The sequence below is a fragment of the Leptodactylus fuscus genome, chromosome 3 (genome assembly GCF_031893055.1).
Source record: "Leptodactylus fuscus isolate aLepFus1 chromosome 3, aLepFus1.hap2, whole genome shotgun sequence".
Lineage (NCBI taxonomy): Eukaryota > Metazoa > Chordata > Amphibia > Anura > Leptodactylidae > Leptodactylus > Leptodactylus fuscus.
In genome coordinates, this window is record NC_134267.1 from 142,795,950 (window position 1) to 142,809,524 (window position 13,575).

At 43.6% G+C, this 13,575-nt stretch overlaps 1 protein-coding gene across 1 annotated transcript in view; it reads left to right on the top strand.

The window, feature by feature from the left end:
* Positions 1-13,575, top strand: part of ECE2 (endothelin converting enzyme 2) — a 61,139-nt gene that overhangs the window by 19,086 nt on the left and 28,478 nt on the right. Inside the window, exon 3 of the mRNA XM_075268453.1 lies at positions 9,713-9,857. Within this exon, the coding sequence (XP_075124554.1) occupies positions 9,713-9,857 (145 nt within the window). The remainder of the gene's footprint in view (positions 1-9,712; positions 9,858-13,575) is intronic.

The following is a 13,575-nucleotide window of genomic DNA, read 5'->3' on the forward strand; positions in this document are numbered from 1 at the left end:
TAAAGCATCAGCCTTAACATTCTTTGAACCCGGCACATAAGTCACGGTAAAATGGAACCGCGCAAAAAATAGAGCCCATCTGGCCTGCCGTGCATTTAATCTCTTCGCCGACCCAAGATAAACCAAATTCTTGTGATCGGTAAATACCTGGACTGGCCTTCTGGCCCCCTCCAGGAAATGACGCCAATGTTCGAACGCTAGTTTTATTGCCAGTAGTTCTCTATCTCCGATGTCATAATTCCGTTCAGAGGCAGAGAATTTCTTAGAAAAGAAGGCACAGGGATGCGTACCCTCCTCGAACTCCTGAGAAAGTACTGCACCCACCCCCACCGAGGAGGCATCCACCTCCACTCGGAAGGCCAACCTCTCATCCGGCTGTCTCAAAATGGGAGCGGAGGAGAATCGCTTCTTCAATTCTTCAAACGCGGCTAGCGCCTCTGGCGACCACTTAGCACAGTCAGCCCCCTTCTTAGTCAAGTCCGAGATGGGTTTCACAACCTCAGAAAATCCCTTAATAAACTGGCGATAATAGTTGGAGAATCCCAAGAACCGTTGGACCGCCTTTAGGTTCTCAGGTCGCGGCCACTCCAAGACTGCCCTGACCTTCTCAGGATCCATCTCGAACCCCTTGTCCGATAGGATATAGCCAAGGAAACATAATTTATTGACCGCGAACACACATTTCTCCAGCTTAGCACTTAATTGGTTAACCCTCAGGAGATTTAAAACCTCTCTCACTCTCTCCCAATGAGTCTCCAAATCCGGGGTGTAAATGAGTATATCGTCCAGATAGACCACAACCCCCCTCCCTATGACGGCACTTAGTACATCATTAATAAAATTCTGAAAAAACGCGGGCGCATTGGTTAGACCGAAAGGCATCACCAGATTCTCAAAGTGTCCTAGGGGTGTGTTAAACGCTGTTTTCCACTCATCCTCCTTCTTGATTCTCAGCAAGTTATACGCCCCACGTAAATCTATTTTACTAAACCAGCGAGCTCCCGTAATCTGGCTGAAAAGATCCGAGATCAACGGGATGGGATAGGGATTCCGCACCGTGATTTTATTAATCTCCCTAAAATCCAAACAAGGGCGCAACCCTCCATCTTTCTTCTTTACAAAGAAAAACCCCACTGCTACTGGGGACTTAGATGGGCGAATATGCCCCACCTCTAGACTCCCCTCAATATACTCTTTGAGCGCCTCCCTCTCCGGAATAGTGAGATTGTACAACCTTGTCTTGGGTAACACTGCATTAGGTATAAATTTAATCGAGCAATCATAGGTGCGATGTGGTGGTAATGTCTTGGCTGCCCTTTCCTCAAAGACCTCCCTGAACTCACATATTTCTTGAGGCAAATTGTCTATAGACAAAGACATCACGGATATGGGCAGACATCGACCATTACACCCATGCCCCCAAGAAACTACTGTCTCGGTCTCCCAGTTGATAATAGGGTTATGCTGCTTCAGCCAGGGCCACCCCAACACTACTTGTGCTGGTAATTTAGACAACAAGAACAAGTCAATCTCTTCCCTGTGGCCACCCACAATAAACTCCAGACCCTCCACCTGTTTGGAGATGACAGATTGCTGTAGAGGGGTCTTATCAATAGCCCACACCGGTATCTGAGACTTCAAGACCAAAGGACTCACCCTTAGTTGCTCGCAAAACTCTGAGTCAATAAGGTTGACTGCCGAACCACAATCAACCAAAATCCGGCACTTCTGCCCATTTACCCATCCATCAAGGGTCAACCCGGCAGTCTGAGTACAGGAAATATGCACACCTCCCTCCTTAGTAGGTTTTCTCCCCTTACTCTCAATAGACCTGGGGTTATTACCCTCCTTGGCGAACCATTCTCTGGAGGGGCACACCCTTGCTAAATGTCCCATTCCTCCACACACAAAACAGCGTACTGTGCGGGACCCTTCACTCTTGGGTCTAGCACTTCGCACAGTGGCCCCAATCTGCATGGGTTGGTCCCCCGGGTCCTCTCCAAAAACAGAGAATTGAGGAGGGCTAACCCCCCCAGGACTCTTGTCTCCACGCTCCCGGAGGCGCCGTCCAACTCTAATTGCCAGCTGCATGGCCTCATCTAGATCTCCCGGAACAGGGTGAGAAACTAGATGGTCTTTAACCTGGTCCGAGAGCCCTGTCTCAAACTGACTAAGTAGAGCGGGGTCATTCCAGTGTACTTCTGCTGCCCACCTACGAAACTCTGTGCAATATTTCTCTATAGCGTGATCCCCTTGCACCACACGTCGTAGGTTATACTCAGCCGTGCGTACCCTGTCTGGGTCGTCATACAGTAACCCCATTGTGGAGAAAAACGCCTCTACAGTTAGTAAGCAAGCTGAGTCGGCTGGTAACGAATGTGCCCAGATGAGGGGATCATCTCTCAATAAAGTAATAATAATCCCAACTCTCTGTACCTCAGAACCGGAGGAAAACGGCCGTAGCCGGAAATACAAAAGACAGTCCTTTTGAAATCGGAAAAAATCTGACCTCTTACCTCGGAAGGGTTCAGGTAAGCTGACTTTGGGCTCCAGAGGCCGACCCACAGGGGCGCTACTCACCTGCCTCTGTATGCCCTCCACCTGAGAGGCTGTGTGTTGAGCCAACTGCTGTAATTGAGATACGCCAGAAGCTTGGATGGCATCCATTCGTAGCTTGATCCCCTCCATCTCAGTGGAGATCTGCTGCACCGCCTGGTACAACTGTTTCAGGTCCGTCATAATGCAAACGAACCTTTCCTTTTTTTTTTTTTTTTTTTTTTTTTTTTACCGGCTGAGTGTACTGTTATGTCAGTCCAGGTAGCTGCAACGGGGCTAAGGGATTGCAGTAGGGAATCTCGCCCTGCACTACTCCCACTAGCTAACCCGGTCCCTGCCTCACGGGTGTAGGTCGGCTGTTCTCAGGCTAAACCTGACCCCGACAGCTCCTCTCTCACTGACACCGTAGGCCTAGAGGGAAGTGGGAGAAGGAATGCCCTATAAGATCTCTAGGGACTGGAGACTAAAGGGGGTCACCCCTAACGAACAAGTGAAGCTGCTACTGACAGGGACTGACAAGGGTGTGCGCTGACTAACAACACAAGCAGCACACAGGAAACATGTAGGAAAGGATTCCCCAAACCAATATGGGAAGGAACCGTACACTAGGAAACAAACACAGGGAAACTGAGTAGAAATCAAAGGATAAGGCAATTCACTCACACAGTCAATTATACACGGAGGGAGGATTGGTGAACACAGAAGGGAAAACACACAAACCAACTTGTTCACCCAAAACCTCCCAAAAACCAACCACGGAACTTCCTCTATCCAAGATAACCACCTACTCCTCCTGCTAAGGCCTAGCTCTGTAAAAGCGACACTCAGCACAGAACCATGGGAGGCATGGGTTTAAATACAGAGTAGAGACCACTCCTCCCAGGTGCAAATGGGAGGACAGACTAATGAACCAGGAAATCAAGCTGCCTACCAACAGTGCGTGCGAGCAAGTCAGAAGGTGTGCACCAATACCCACGACACAAAATACTCCTAACAGTCTCCCCCTTTCTTGTCTGTCCCCCTGGATGTCTTTGTTTTCCCAGATGCTATCTGTTCTACTTTCTACTGATCTTACTTCCTTACCCTTCTTCCGTGTTTTATGACTTTTGTTGAATTCTTTGATTCTTGTTAACCATGGGCAGGTTTTTGTTTTGCCGCCTTTCACTCTTCAAAACGCTTCCACTCACACACACACCTACAATCCACGAAGGGATAGATGCCTTATATTCCAAATGATACACATGATAATATAGGGTGTACAATGCTGGCTTACTCCCTATTAGTCACACCCATACTTTTTAGGCTAAGCCCCACTAGTACCAGCTCCTCAAACATAACAGGGCCTGGCTGCATCTAGAGTTAATAGTCATGACATCTTTGCTGATATTTTGGCGAAAATACGTAAGCTCGCAAATTGTGTCAAAGGTCCCCATTTTTTGCAAGTACCTATGATAAAATGAAAAGTAATTAACCGAACAAAACATCATCATCAATCCTATCACTGAAAAAAGGACTCATTCACCTGGTATTGAGTGACGCAATGGTTCACAGCAGGATGCAGACAGGCTTAAATAGTAATGGAGGAAATTGTACAGGTGCACCATACTGATAGCACATCCACTCAAACAATCCATGACAGGGGTGGTTGCCTAGTATTCCAGATTTGTAAAGATAAGGTCTCAATATTGAAATTACAACACTGCAAAGGAAAAGTATTTTAATTATGGAAATCACAGGATTGATAGACATTTTAATTATATGCAAATTATAAACAAAGGAATCAAAATATTCAAAACATCTCTCAAGTGTGAGCACCATACGCAGGCATACACATACTTACACTCCTTGGCACATGGTTATTAATACTTGTCTGAGGAATGTTATACTACACTGAACGCACTTGGGCACGCAAATCATGAAGATTGGCTGTTGGCAGCTCTCTTTGCAATTGCTGAACAATAATGATTCCAAATATGCTCAAATGGAGACATGTCCAGAAACGCTGAATGCTATAGTAGTACATTTAGGCCACACAGGTGCTGAGGTAGCACAAACAACATGCTTCATGGAGTTGTCCTGTTGAAACTGGGACACTCTGGATAAACGACTGTTCCACTGGTTCCATGACCAAATCAGTGTAATGTAATTGGCTAAGCTACAGGAGTCGATCAGTATGATCATCCCATATGAAGATTGCCAATGTCTCCAGATCAATCTATGGCTATAATTTCATCCAAGACAAAAGCGGGACACCTTCCTGAAGAATATAGACTTCCATTTCAGCTTCTGCTGCCATCTTGCTGTACACTATGATAGACTTTGAGAGCAGGAGAGTGAGGATAGTGGAAGACTGGTGGCTGAATGTCTGGCTTGTAGTCCTATATTGTACAAAAGCCTTCTGATGGTTTGTGTCAACACTGTTTGCAACCTTAGGTTTGGGAAGTGAAGTCTAAGGCCAGGTTCACACAATGTCTTTTGGCACGTAATGTGGTACGTAGACGCCGTGGGAGGTTTTGCGGGCCGTATACGCTCCCATTGTTTTCAATGGAAGCCGGTACCGTATACGCGGCGCTATTTTGCGGCCACGTATACGGTACCGGCTCCCATTGAAAACAATGGGAGCGTATACAGCCCGCAAAACCTCCCGCGGCATCTACATACCACATTACGTGCCAAAAGACATCATGTGAACGCGGCCTAAGGCCGGGTTTACATGCGGCATTTTGGACCGGAACCTAAGGCGGAGGCCAGCTCCTTCCGGTCCAAAATACGAGTAGCCGCGACTAGATGCTGGTGCTGGCGAATACGGCCTCAAAATCCTGACCAAAATACCCCGTGTGAATCTGCTATTTAAACCATGGTTCACACCATTCCAGATTTTTTTTCTTCAGTTCATGGGATAACCCCTTGAAATAGCAGCATGGAAATTTTTACAGTTGTCATGTAGTATCTTTTCAAACTGGATTATGCTATGTTGAATTTGATATGTATTAAATTCACAACTACCTAACAAGGCTCCTAGGATTAGTCAATCGATGCTATGGGAATTATAATAGTTCTAATAATTTACATGATTATGCTAAGCTTGAAGCATAGCTAAACTTTTGGACAACTTTTGATTTTCTGGCAGTATTTGTGTCATTAATGAATTTTGTCAAATATTTTATTAAGAAATTCCATCTCCTGCCTCTCACTGAATTTTCAAATGTACAAACTCATGTATCTGAATTATTTTCAGAAATATCACTAGTTAACCGTTTCTCGACATCTGCCATACTAGTATGGTGTACTATAATGTCTGAGATATGACTGTTTGAAATGACTCTCTCCTACCCTCACTTTCACATAGTCCTGTACTCCTATACACAGTAAGGCTGGGTTCACACAGAGTTTTTTGGACCAGATTTTGATGCGGAATCTGCCTCAGAATCCAGTCCAAAAAAAAACGCCTTCCATTGACTTCAGTGGCAGCCGTTCACTTCCTTTTTACGTGAGCGGTTTCTTCCCGTTCAGAAAAAAAAGACCTACCCTTTCTTGCTGCAGATTCCATGGCTGAATCAGCCGTGGGCGTCTGCTGCACGACACTCCCTCCCGACTAGGCCCATTCATTTGGGCCTAATCTGGAGTGGATTCCTGTGTCAAAATCCGGTCCAAAAACCCAGTGTAAACCCAGCCTAACATTCAGTGAGAGGCAGAAGAGCTCTCAATACAGAAACAAGGGATAGAATAATGAGATGCAGGGTTTCACGGAAAGTAGACAAAATTTGTTAATAAAGTACATTACAAAATTTATTAAGGAGCCAACATTTGTTAATAATAATTTTCCACCGTGTGAACCAGCCCTTACAGAAAATCGCTGGCACCTCGAGCCAGATCCAGATGCGGCATCCCATTACCATAACAGCTTGGAGCCTTTTGAAGTCTCCTAGGCTCTAAGCAGCCCGCAATAGAAGTGCCAGCAATTTGCCATGCATTGTAGGGGGTCTAATGAATGCAAAAATAAAAAATAAAGTAAAAAGAAATATAAATATATATATATATATATATATATATATATATATTAAAAATTCAAATCACCCCTTTCCCTAGAACACATACAAATCTATAAAAATATGTTTCCCATATGTTAAACACTGTAGCAGGAAAAAAACAAAAGTACCAAACCGAGGTTTTTTTTCACTGTTTCGCCTCTGATTAAAATTGATGAAAGTAATAGCAATTTCCCAAAATGGTATAACTAAAATTACACATGACGCCGCAAAAAAAAAAAAAGATGCCTTATGCATCCCCATACACAAAAGAATAAAAAAAGTTGTGGATGTCAGTTTTAGATTTATGTTAAGGGGTTGAAATAGAAACAAAACCTTATAAATTTGGTATCCCTAGAATTGAACTGAAACATAGAATACAGAGAACTTGTCATTTTGGCTGCAGAGTGAACGGCATTCACATGGAGCAAAATGGTGCAGATACCGCGTGTATTATGGCTCTTATCCGCGCGGTATCCGTGCGGGATCGGCGGCAGACTCCACACGGTAAAAAAGCCTTCCCATAGAGTACCATGCAGAATCTGCCACCGATCCCTCACAGATAATATGCGTGGTATCCGTACCATTTTGCTCCGTGTGAATGGCCCCTAAAAGAAGCTTGTAAGAAATTCGCAAAAATGCACTTTTTCTTCAAATCCTCCCTATTCTATTTTTCAGCTTCCCAGTACATTGTACAGAGTAATTAATGGTTGCATCATGAAGAACAATTTGTCCGGCAAACACTAAGCCTTCATATGCCTCTGAGAATGGAAAAATAAAAAAGTTATGGGGTTTGAAAGAGGAGGAGTCAAAAATGAAAAACTAAAATTGAAAAAAATCCTTCAATGGGAAGGGGTTAAAGTATAGACGGGCTTATTACTACCTGTCACTTTATTTCTATTAGCGGTAAATTAAGTTTAATAAATGCAACTACAGTATGTGGACTTGTGTGCTTGTTTTGAGGTGCTAAACAGTAGACCTGGTAGCGTGGGTCTTTGTAATCCAAGAGACAGCAATTAGCTGATACTTTGAACAACGTTTACACTATCTTGAGTGCTTATGGGATATCCACTGGATATGCTATAAATGCTTGATATATGTGGGACCACTGCCTCATAGTCCCTAATGCAAAGCAGCTATTTAAGATGCTTTGTGTATGATCTCAATACGCAATGAATACTCAATATTGGTATACCCCTTTAATCTCTATAATTAACTGGCCATATCTTATATGTAGTGAGTTTAATTATATATATATATGCTATACTGTGTAGTTATCAATTTGGTCTAGTTATGTTTTTTCGTTCCATGTTATAACCGAATTCTGCTTCAATGTTTCAGTAAGTCTGGCTGAACTGAGCGTTTCCTGAGTATAGTAATTCTAATTTGTATGGTAATTTCCCATACCATAACCCTTTCCACAGGATTCAGGTGATCAGTTGTGATTTCAGTGCAGCATGTGTCAAAAACATGGATGTCGTGCCTTCATAAGTGGCCCAAATTATTTGTCTGGGGAATGAAGTATAATTTCTTCATGTTTGGTATACCTGGACTTGTAAAAGTGTGTAGCATCACTTGACAGGTATATCATACCTATATGTGGTCTTGACAGGCATATTATACCTATATGTAGTAACCATTGAAATAAATGGCATGTTCCCAAAATGATCAGCCCGTTTAGTCACAGATGAGAAGTTCCAGTAAGGGGGCTGGGTGAGGGTCTTTTAAAAAGGATGATGTCAGAATACCTAATTGTCAGTTTGGAGACACAGCCTGGCATGTCATCTGTCCATTTCTTCTGCTGCTCTGCAACGACCAGACTGTAAGATGTCTGTTTTATTTTATTGTTTTTTTATATTGCATTGTTTGCACGTATATGTCTTTTTTAATGACATCTTTTCCTGTAAGCACTGTACTTTTTTGTATGTTTCTTGTAAGCACTGGACTTTTTTTGTGTATGTTTCCTGTAAGCACTATATTTTTCTTGTGCATATTAAATCTAAAATTTAATAAGGTTGTCCTTGGCTCTAAACATCCTCACAATTTTGAAGATAGTATATCATAAAGTGGCAGCAGCTGTTTGTGCGGATTTGTGCAAATGTGGATTTGTTTTAGGCTGCTTGCAAACGACCATGTTGCAACTGGCCTGCCATGAATTAAAAGCATGTGCTGCACATGGGGGACACAGGGATGTCCCCTGTGTGTCGCCCATGCATGGACCATGCTTCTGTGGCTCTTTTAATTAAATGAATAGGTGCCACAGAAGCATGGGTACAAAATAGGACAGGAATAGGATCTGGATTGTTAACCCAAATAGAGGACCGTGAAAATCACAGCCATGTGTAAGGGCCCATAGAATAGAATGGGCCAATGTGCTATCCGTGAAATACAGAGCTAGCACACTGACCCACACCACGGTCGTCTGCAAGGGGCCTTCCTCCCATGTAGCCTAGTGTGGAAGCATATTGTGCCTAGGTGGTGAATAGGGTATACGATCTGTGACTGAATTTATATACAACAAAATGGATATATTTTCTATTACAGCAATTCATCACGTAGGCTTTCTTATTTTGATTAACAATTACTATGAAATTGGACATTGTGATGGAAACTTTCTTTATTATGATATAAATGCAATGGTGGAACAAAGTTATCAGATAGTCAGGAGCCTGCCTCCTGGCATCCTAGACAATAAGCTGACTGATCATCTGGTCTTCCATTGAATTCATAAAGTGATACCTTTGCTTCATTGTTTAGGCACAGTTCTGTAGTTGTCCTGGTGGCTCTGTCTGGTACTACAGATCAATCCTCTTTACTTGAATGGAACAGGGCCCATCATAGTGCCATCCTGCCTTCATCATTCATTGGCCCTTTTTCTCAGTTTATCTCTGGTGGTTCCAGAAATTAGACTACTTATAATTCAAAGGATAGGTCATCAGTGTTATATCCTCCAAATAGTTGGCTGGAAGTCACCCTGGTTATACATCTTTGGTTTACTTACCGTATATGATATGAGTTTAACATCTGAAACACTTGGTTAATAGGAAAATAGGTTGGTCATTTTACAAATGTTTTCCAATGCCATGCATCTTATATATTTTGCATCTGTGATCTACTTGTTTTTCCAGGTTGGCTTTCGGAAGGGACGAGGGCATATCTTTAGTTCCCTTGGAGGTAGATCTCAGCCTGAAGTTTTTCTGGGAGCCCTAAGTGCAGTTCTAGGATTGTTACTCATTGGAAGTCTCATTGCTTTAGGAGTTCAGCAAGTCTCAGGTATCAAGATACTAGTTCTTTTTAATTTTGTATGACCTAAGCACTTGCATGTGATTTTGCATAATAATAATTGATTCTTGGCAACAATACTAACATATGTCCAGGGGTGTAGCTATAGGGGGTGTAGAGCTAGCTACCGGGCCCTAGAGTCTGAGGGTCCCCAAAGGTCTCTGCACAATTTACGAGGACACCAATAGCACATGGTAAGTGGGGGCCCTGTTACAGATCTGACATTGAAGCCCCAGACCTTCAAGTTACCCCTCTGCATATTGTATGTCTAAATTCTCATCAAATATAGAACAAGGATTAATCCTATAGAAGTAGTAGGAAAGCAAGAGTAAAGCATAGCAGTGATGAGTGACAGAATGGGAAATGTATAAAAGGATATCTCCATTGAAAAATAAGAACCTCTCAGTGCTTACAACCTTAAGTGTTGTACTTTTTTCCTTCAACGTATGAAGAATGATAGCTCACATTTCACTTGACACTCCTCTACTAGTTCACTCCTACAGAGTACTGAGAGTAGTTAGAATTACTTAGCAAATTCTGTCTACAGACATAGAAATAATTTGCAATTGCTTGGAAGTTATTTTAGCTAAAACTTTATTTGCCTATCTATTTCTGAAAGAAAGTGCCTATAAGTTCCCATATAATTAATGGACTGGTTAAAACATCCTGCGCCTTTAAGTACGGTAATGAACATCAACATTACAGCCCCCTTTTGAAGATTAATGTTTTGGTAAGAAACACTATTCCATACTGCCAAATTTAGTCATCTAAGAATAAGGCTCCATGCTCTATAGTTATTATTGTATTAACTATGTACCGCAGGAAATACACTTTTCTTAGATAACCGCTCCCATTAATATACTTTAGAGGGGACGACTGCTGAACACCCCATTGTTACCTGATTCTGTGAAAACTATTCTGTTTCTGAGCCAGAACTGAGTTTGTGACAAGTGAGGCCCCAGCAGGGTGGTAATGGGAGCAGGAATGTTCTTGTCACTCATTGTGTACTTTAAAATCACTTGTCTTCTAGAACATAGGGAAAGAAGGAATGAAGGATGGATAGATAGATAGATAGATAGATAGATAGATAGATAGATAGATAGATAGATCAGTAGATAGATAGATAGATAGATAGATATTAGATAGATCAGTAGATAGATATTAGATAGATCAATAGATAGATATCAAATAAAGATACTGTAGCTAGATAGATTGATTTGCCTCTGGGTCATTAAAAATAGCATTACCTTTTTCACTTTTATTATGGGAGTACTGTCTAATTTTTATTTTTATTCATTATTGGCACAAGTATGTTTGTTCCCTGGGGCTGCTACTCTGTTCCCTTGCCAGTGCAGTTTCTATATTTGGATAGAAACATAGCTGGAGTAGAAGACCCACGGCCAGATGGAGAAGGCTGGGGCCCTGCAGCATAATGGCAGCGGATGGGGAAAGCCTGATTCCCCAACCACTGTCTCCTATGTAAAGCTAATATACCTCCGGCAGCAGAGTCCTGTGGAGGTCACTGCTGAATTCTCCAGGCAGCAAAGATTATATCTGGTTTTTCCCGATCATCGAGCAGGGATCGCTCTAGAAGGGCATTGCTGTTACCTGTCATTGATGATCTAGCTTTAGGATAGATCATCCATAAGAGATCAGTAGGAATCCAACACCTGGGACCGCTTCTGATCAGCTGTTTTAAGGGACCACAACGCTTTTGAGAGCACTTCGACCCCTTCATTATTTATATTGTGCAGTGCTGCTCACTCACCATATTCTTGATAACAGCAGTCCTGGAACTTTATTGTATCCCTTTCAAGTCTCTGGGATACCTGCAGAACCCTTAACCACTGCTATCACAAATACGCTGTAGGGATGGGGCAGGGGAGCCCGCTCAAAGTTTGCATTGGGGACACAAGACTTTAATTATGCCATAGATTAGATCTATAGCTAGACAGATGTTAGATCAGTGAATAGATAGATGGATAGATAGATAGATAGTTTTTTGTTGATTGTACCAGCCTGAAGAAGGAGATATCATTACGATTTATTACTTGCATCAGCCCTTATTGGTATTTATCATTTTATTCAGCATTTTAGTGACATTTCTCTCCTTCATGGCAATCTTGTTTTTTTCAGTTCCTCTTATTTTCTAAACCTATAAGTAAAATACAGTATATAAGGGCCTCTAAAGGTGGATTTTCACTTTAAATACTTGTTGTTGATGATAAACCTTTCAATTCTATGTCTCTTGGTGAAAAAATCCACTTCAAACTGTTGGCTTTGCTTGTGGCTCCCTGCCCAGAGTTTGGTCTGCAGTAATGCAGAGACTAGGATGCAAACTGTGCCAGGTCCGCACTTATATGTAAAATATGTGTTTACTGCATGCATACGAATAAAACTAAAAATGCCAACACTAAACATGGAGGCACAGCCCATTTCCCCCTACGCCTAACAGCAGCACAACTGGGGTATTCCTGCCCCTATGAGCTGTTAGGACAGGTGGAATTTTTAATTACCTAACAGCTTTTGACCTCTATAAGAGGCCGGAAGACCTGCTCCTCCCTTGTGTTTTTTTCTGTCCTGTGGGACAGGACAGGTGGTCAGGGGGGGAGCAGATGTTCTGACCTCCTATAGGGGTCCACTACTCTCCCCCACCGGTACCTGACAGCAGAAGATCTTTTTCTGGACATCCTCTTTTTTCAGCAGAGGTCCCCTTCTCCCGGCGGGGACCCTGCCGGCTCGTGCACGCTCCTGTCTGACTGGGGCACCGGGTCGGGGCTTTCCCCTAGGAACGCTAGACCTAGGAACCTTTCTCAGGTTCCTCCGGTCCGCCGTCTAACAGGGTCCGCCGCGCAGTGCGCGGGTCTCGCGGCGGACGGGAAGAGAACAACCCCTAGACATGAGCATTGCACGGTAGTTCGGGAGGGGGGTCCCCCGGTCCTGGGGACCATACCTGGGTCAGATCCCCCTCCCCCTGTCTTCTCCCCTCCCCTTTTTTTTTTTTCATGAGATTCTGGCTCCGTTGTAGCCCCTACCCCTTGGGCGGGGCTCCAGGCAAAACCCCGCCCCTGGCCTATTTAAGTCCCCTTAGAGCTTCAGTTAGTGCTTGTCGCTCCGGTTGCAAGCACATCAGTTGGTGAAGCTCCCTGGTCAATTTCTGTGCTGGAGAACTGTCTTTATTGACTAAGGTTTGGTGGACATGGCCGGGGGGGGAGGAGGGAGGTTGGAGAGTTGCATCTCTGAGTGCAGTAAGTAGTTAGTGTATCCTTTTTCTTCTTCCTCAGAATGTCTTCTTCTTCCTCCACTGTTCCGCCTAGAAGGAAGGCTACTTCCAAAAGGAAGCATCTGGCGTGCGCTTCTTGTAGAGTGCCGCTGCCTGATGACTCCCAATATCGCTTCTGTCAGGGGTGCAGGGCCCCCTCTGTTGAAACAACTCCCATGCGAGAGATGGTGTCCTGGGTGAAGGGGTACGTCCAGGACTCCATGAAAAGAATGGAAGCCGTCTCCCTGGCCAAGAGGCCACGGCTGGATTGCGAATTGTCCCTGCCGCCTCTGGAAAAGCTGCGCCTCAGGGATGTGGAGTCGTCTTCTAGTACAGAGGAGGAGAAGGAGATTTTTCCCCTGGACAAAATGTCCAGAGTATTCAAGACCCTAAGAATCAGAGACCGGGAAGGCGGGGAAGGCTCTAGCCGTAGGTCTCGTACCTTCA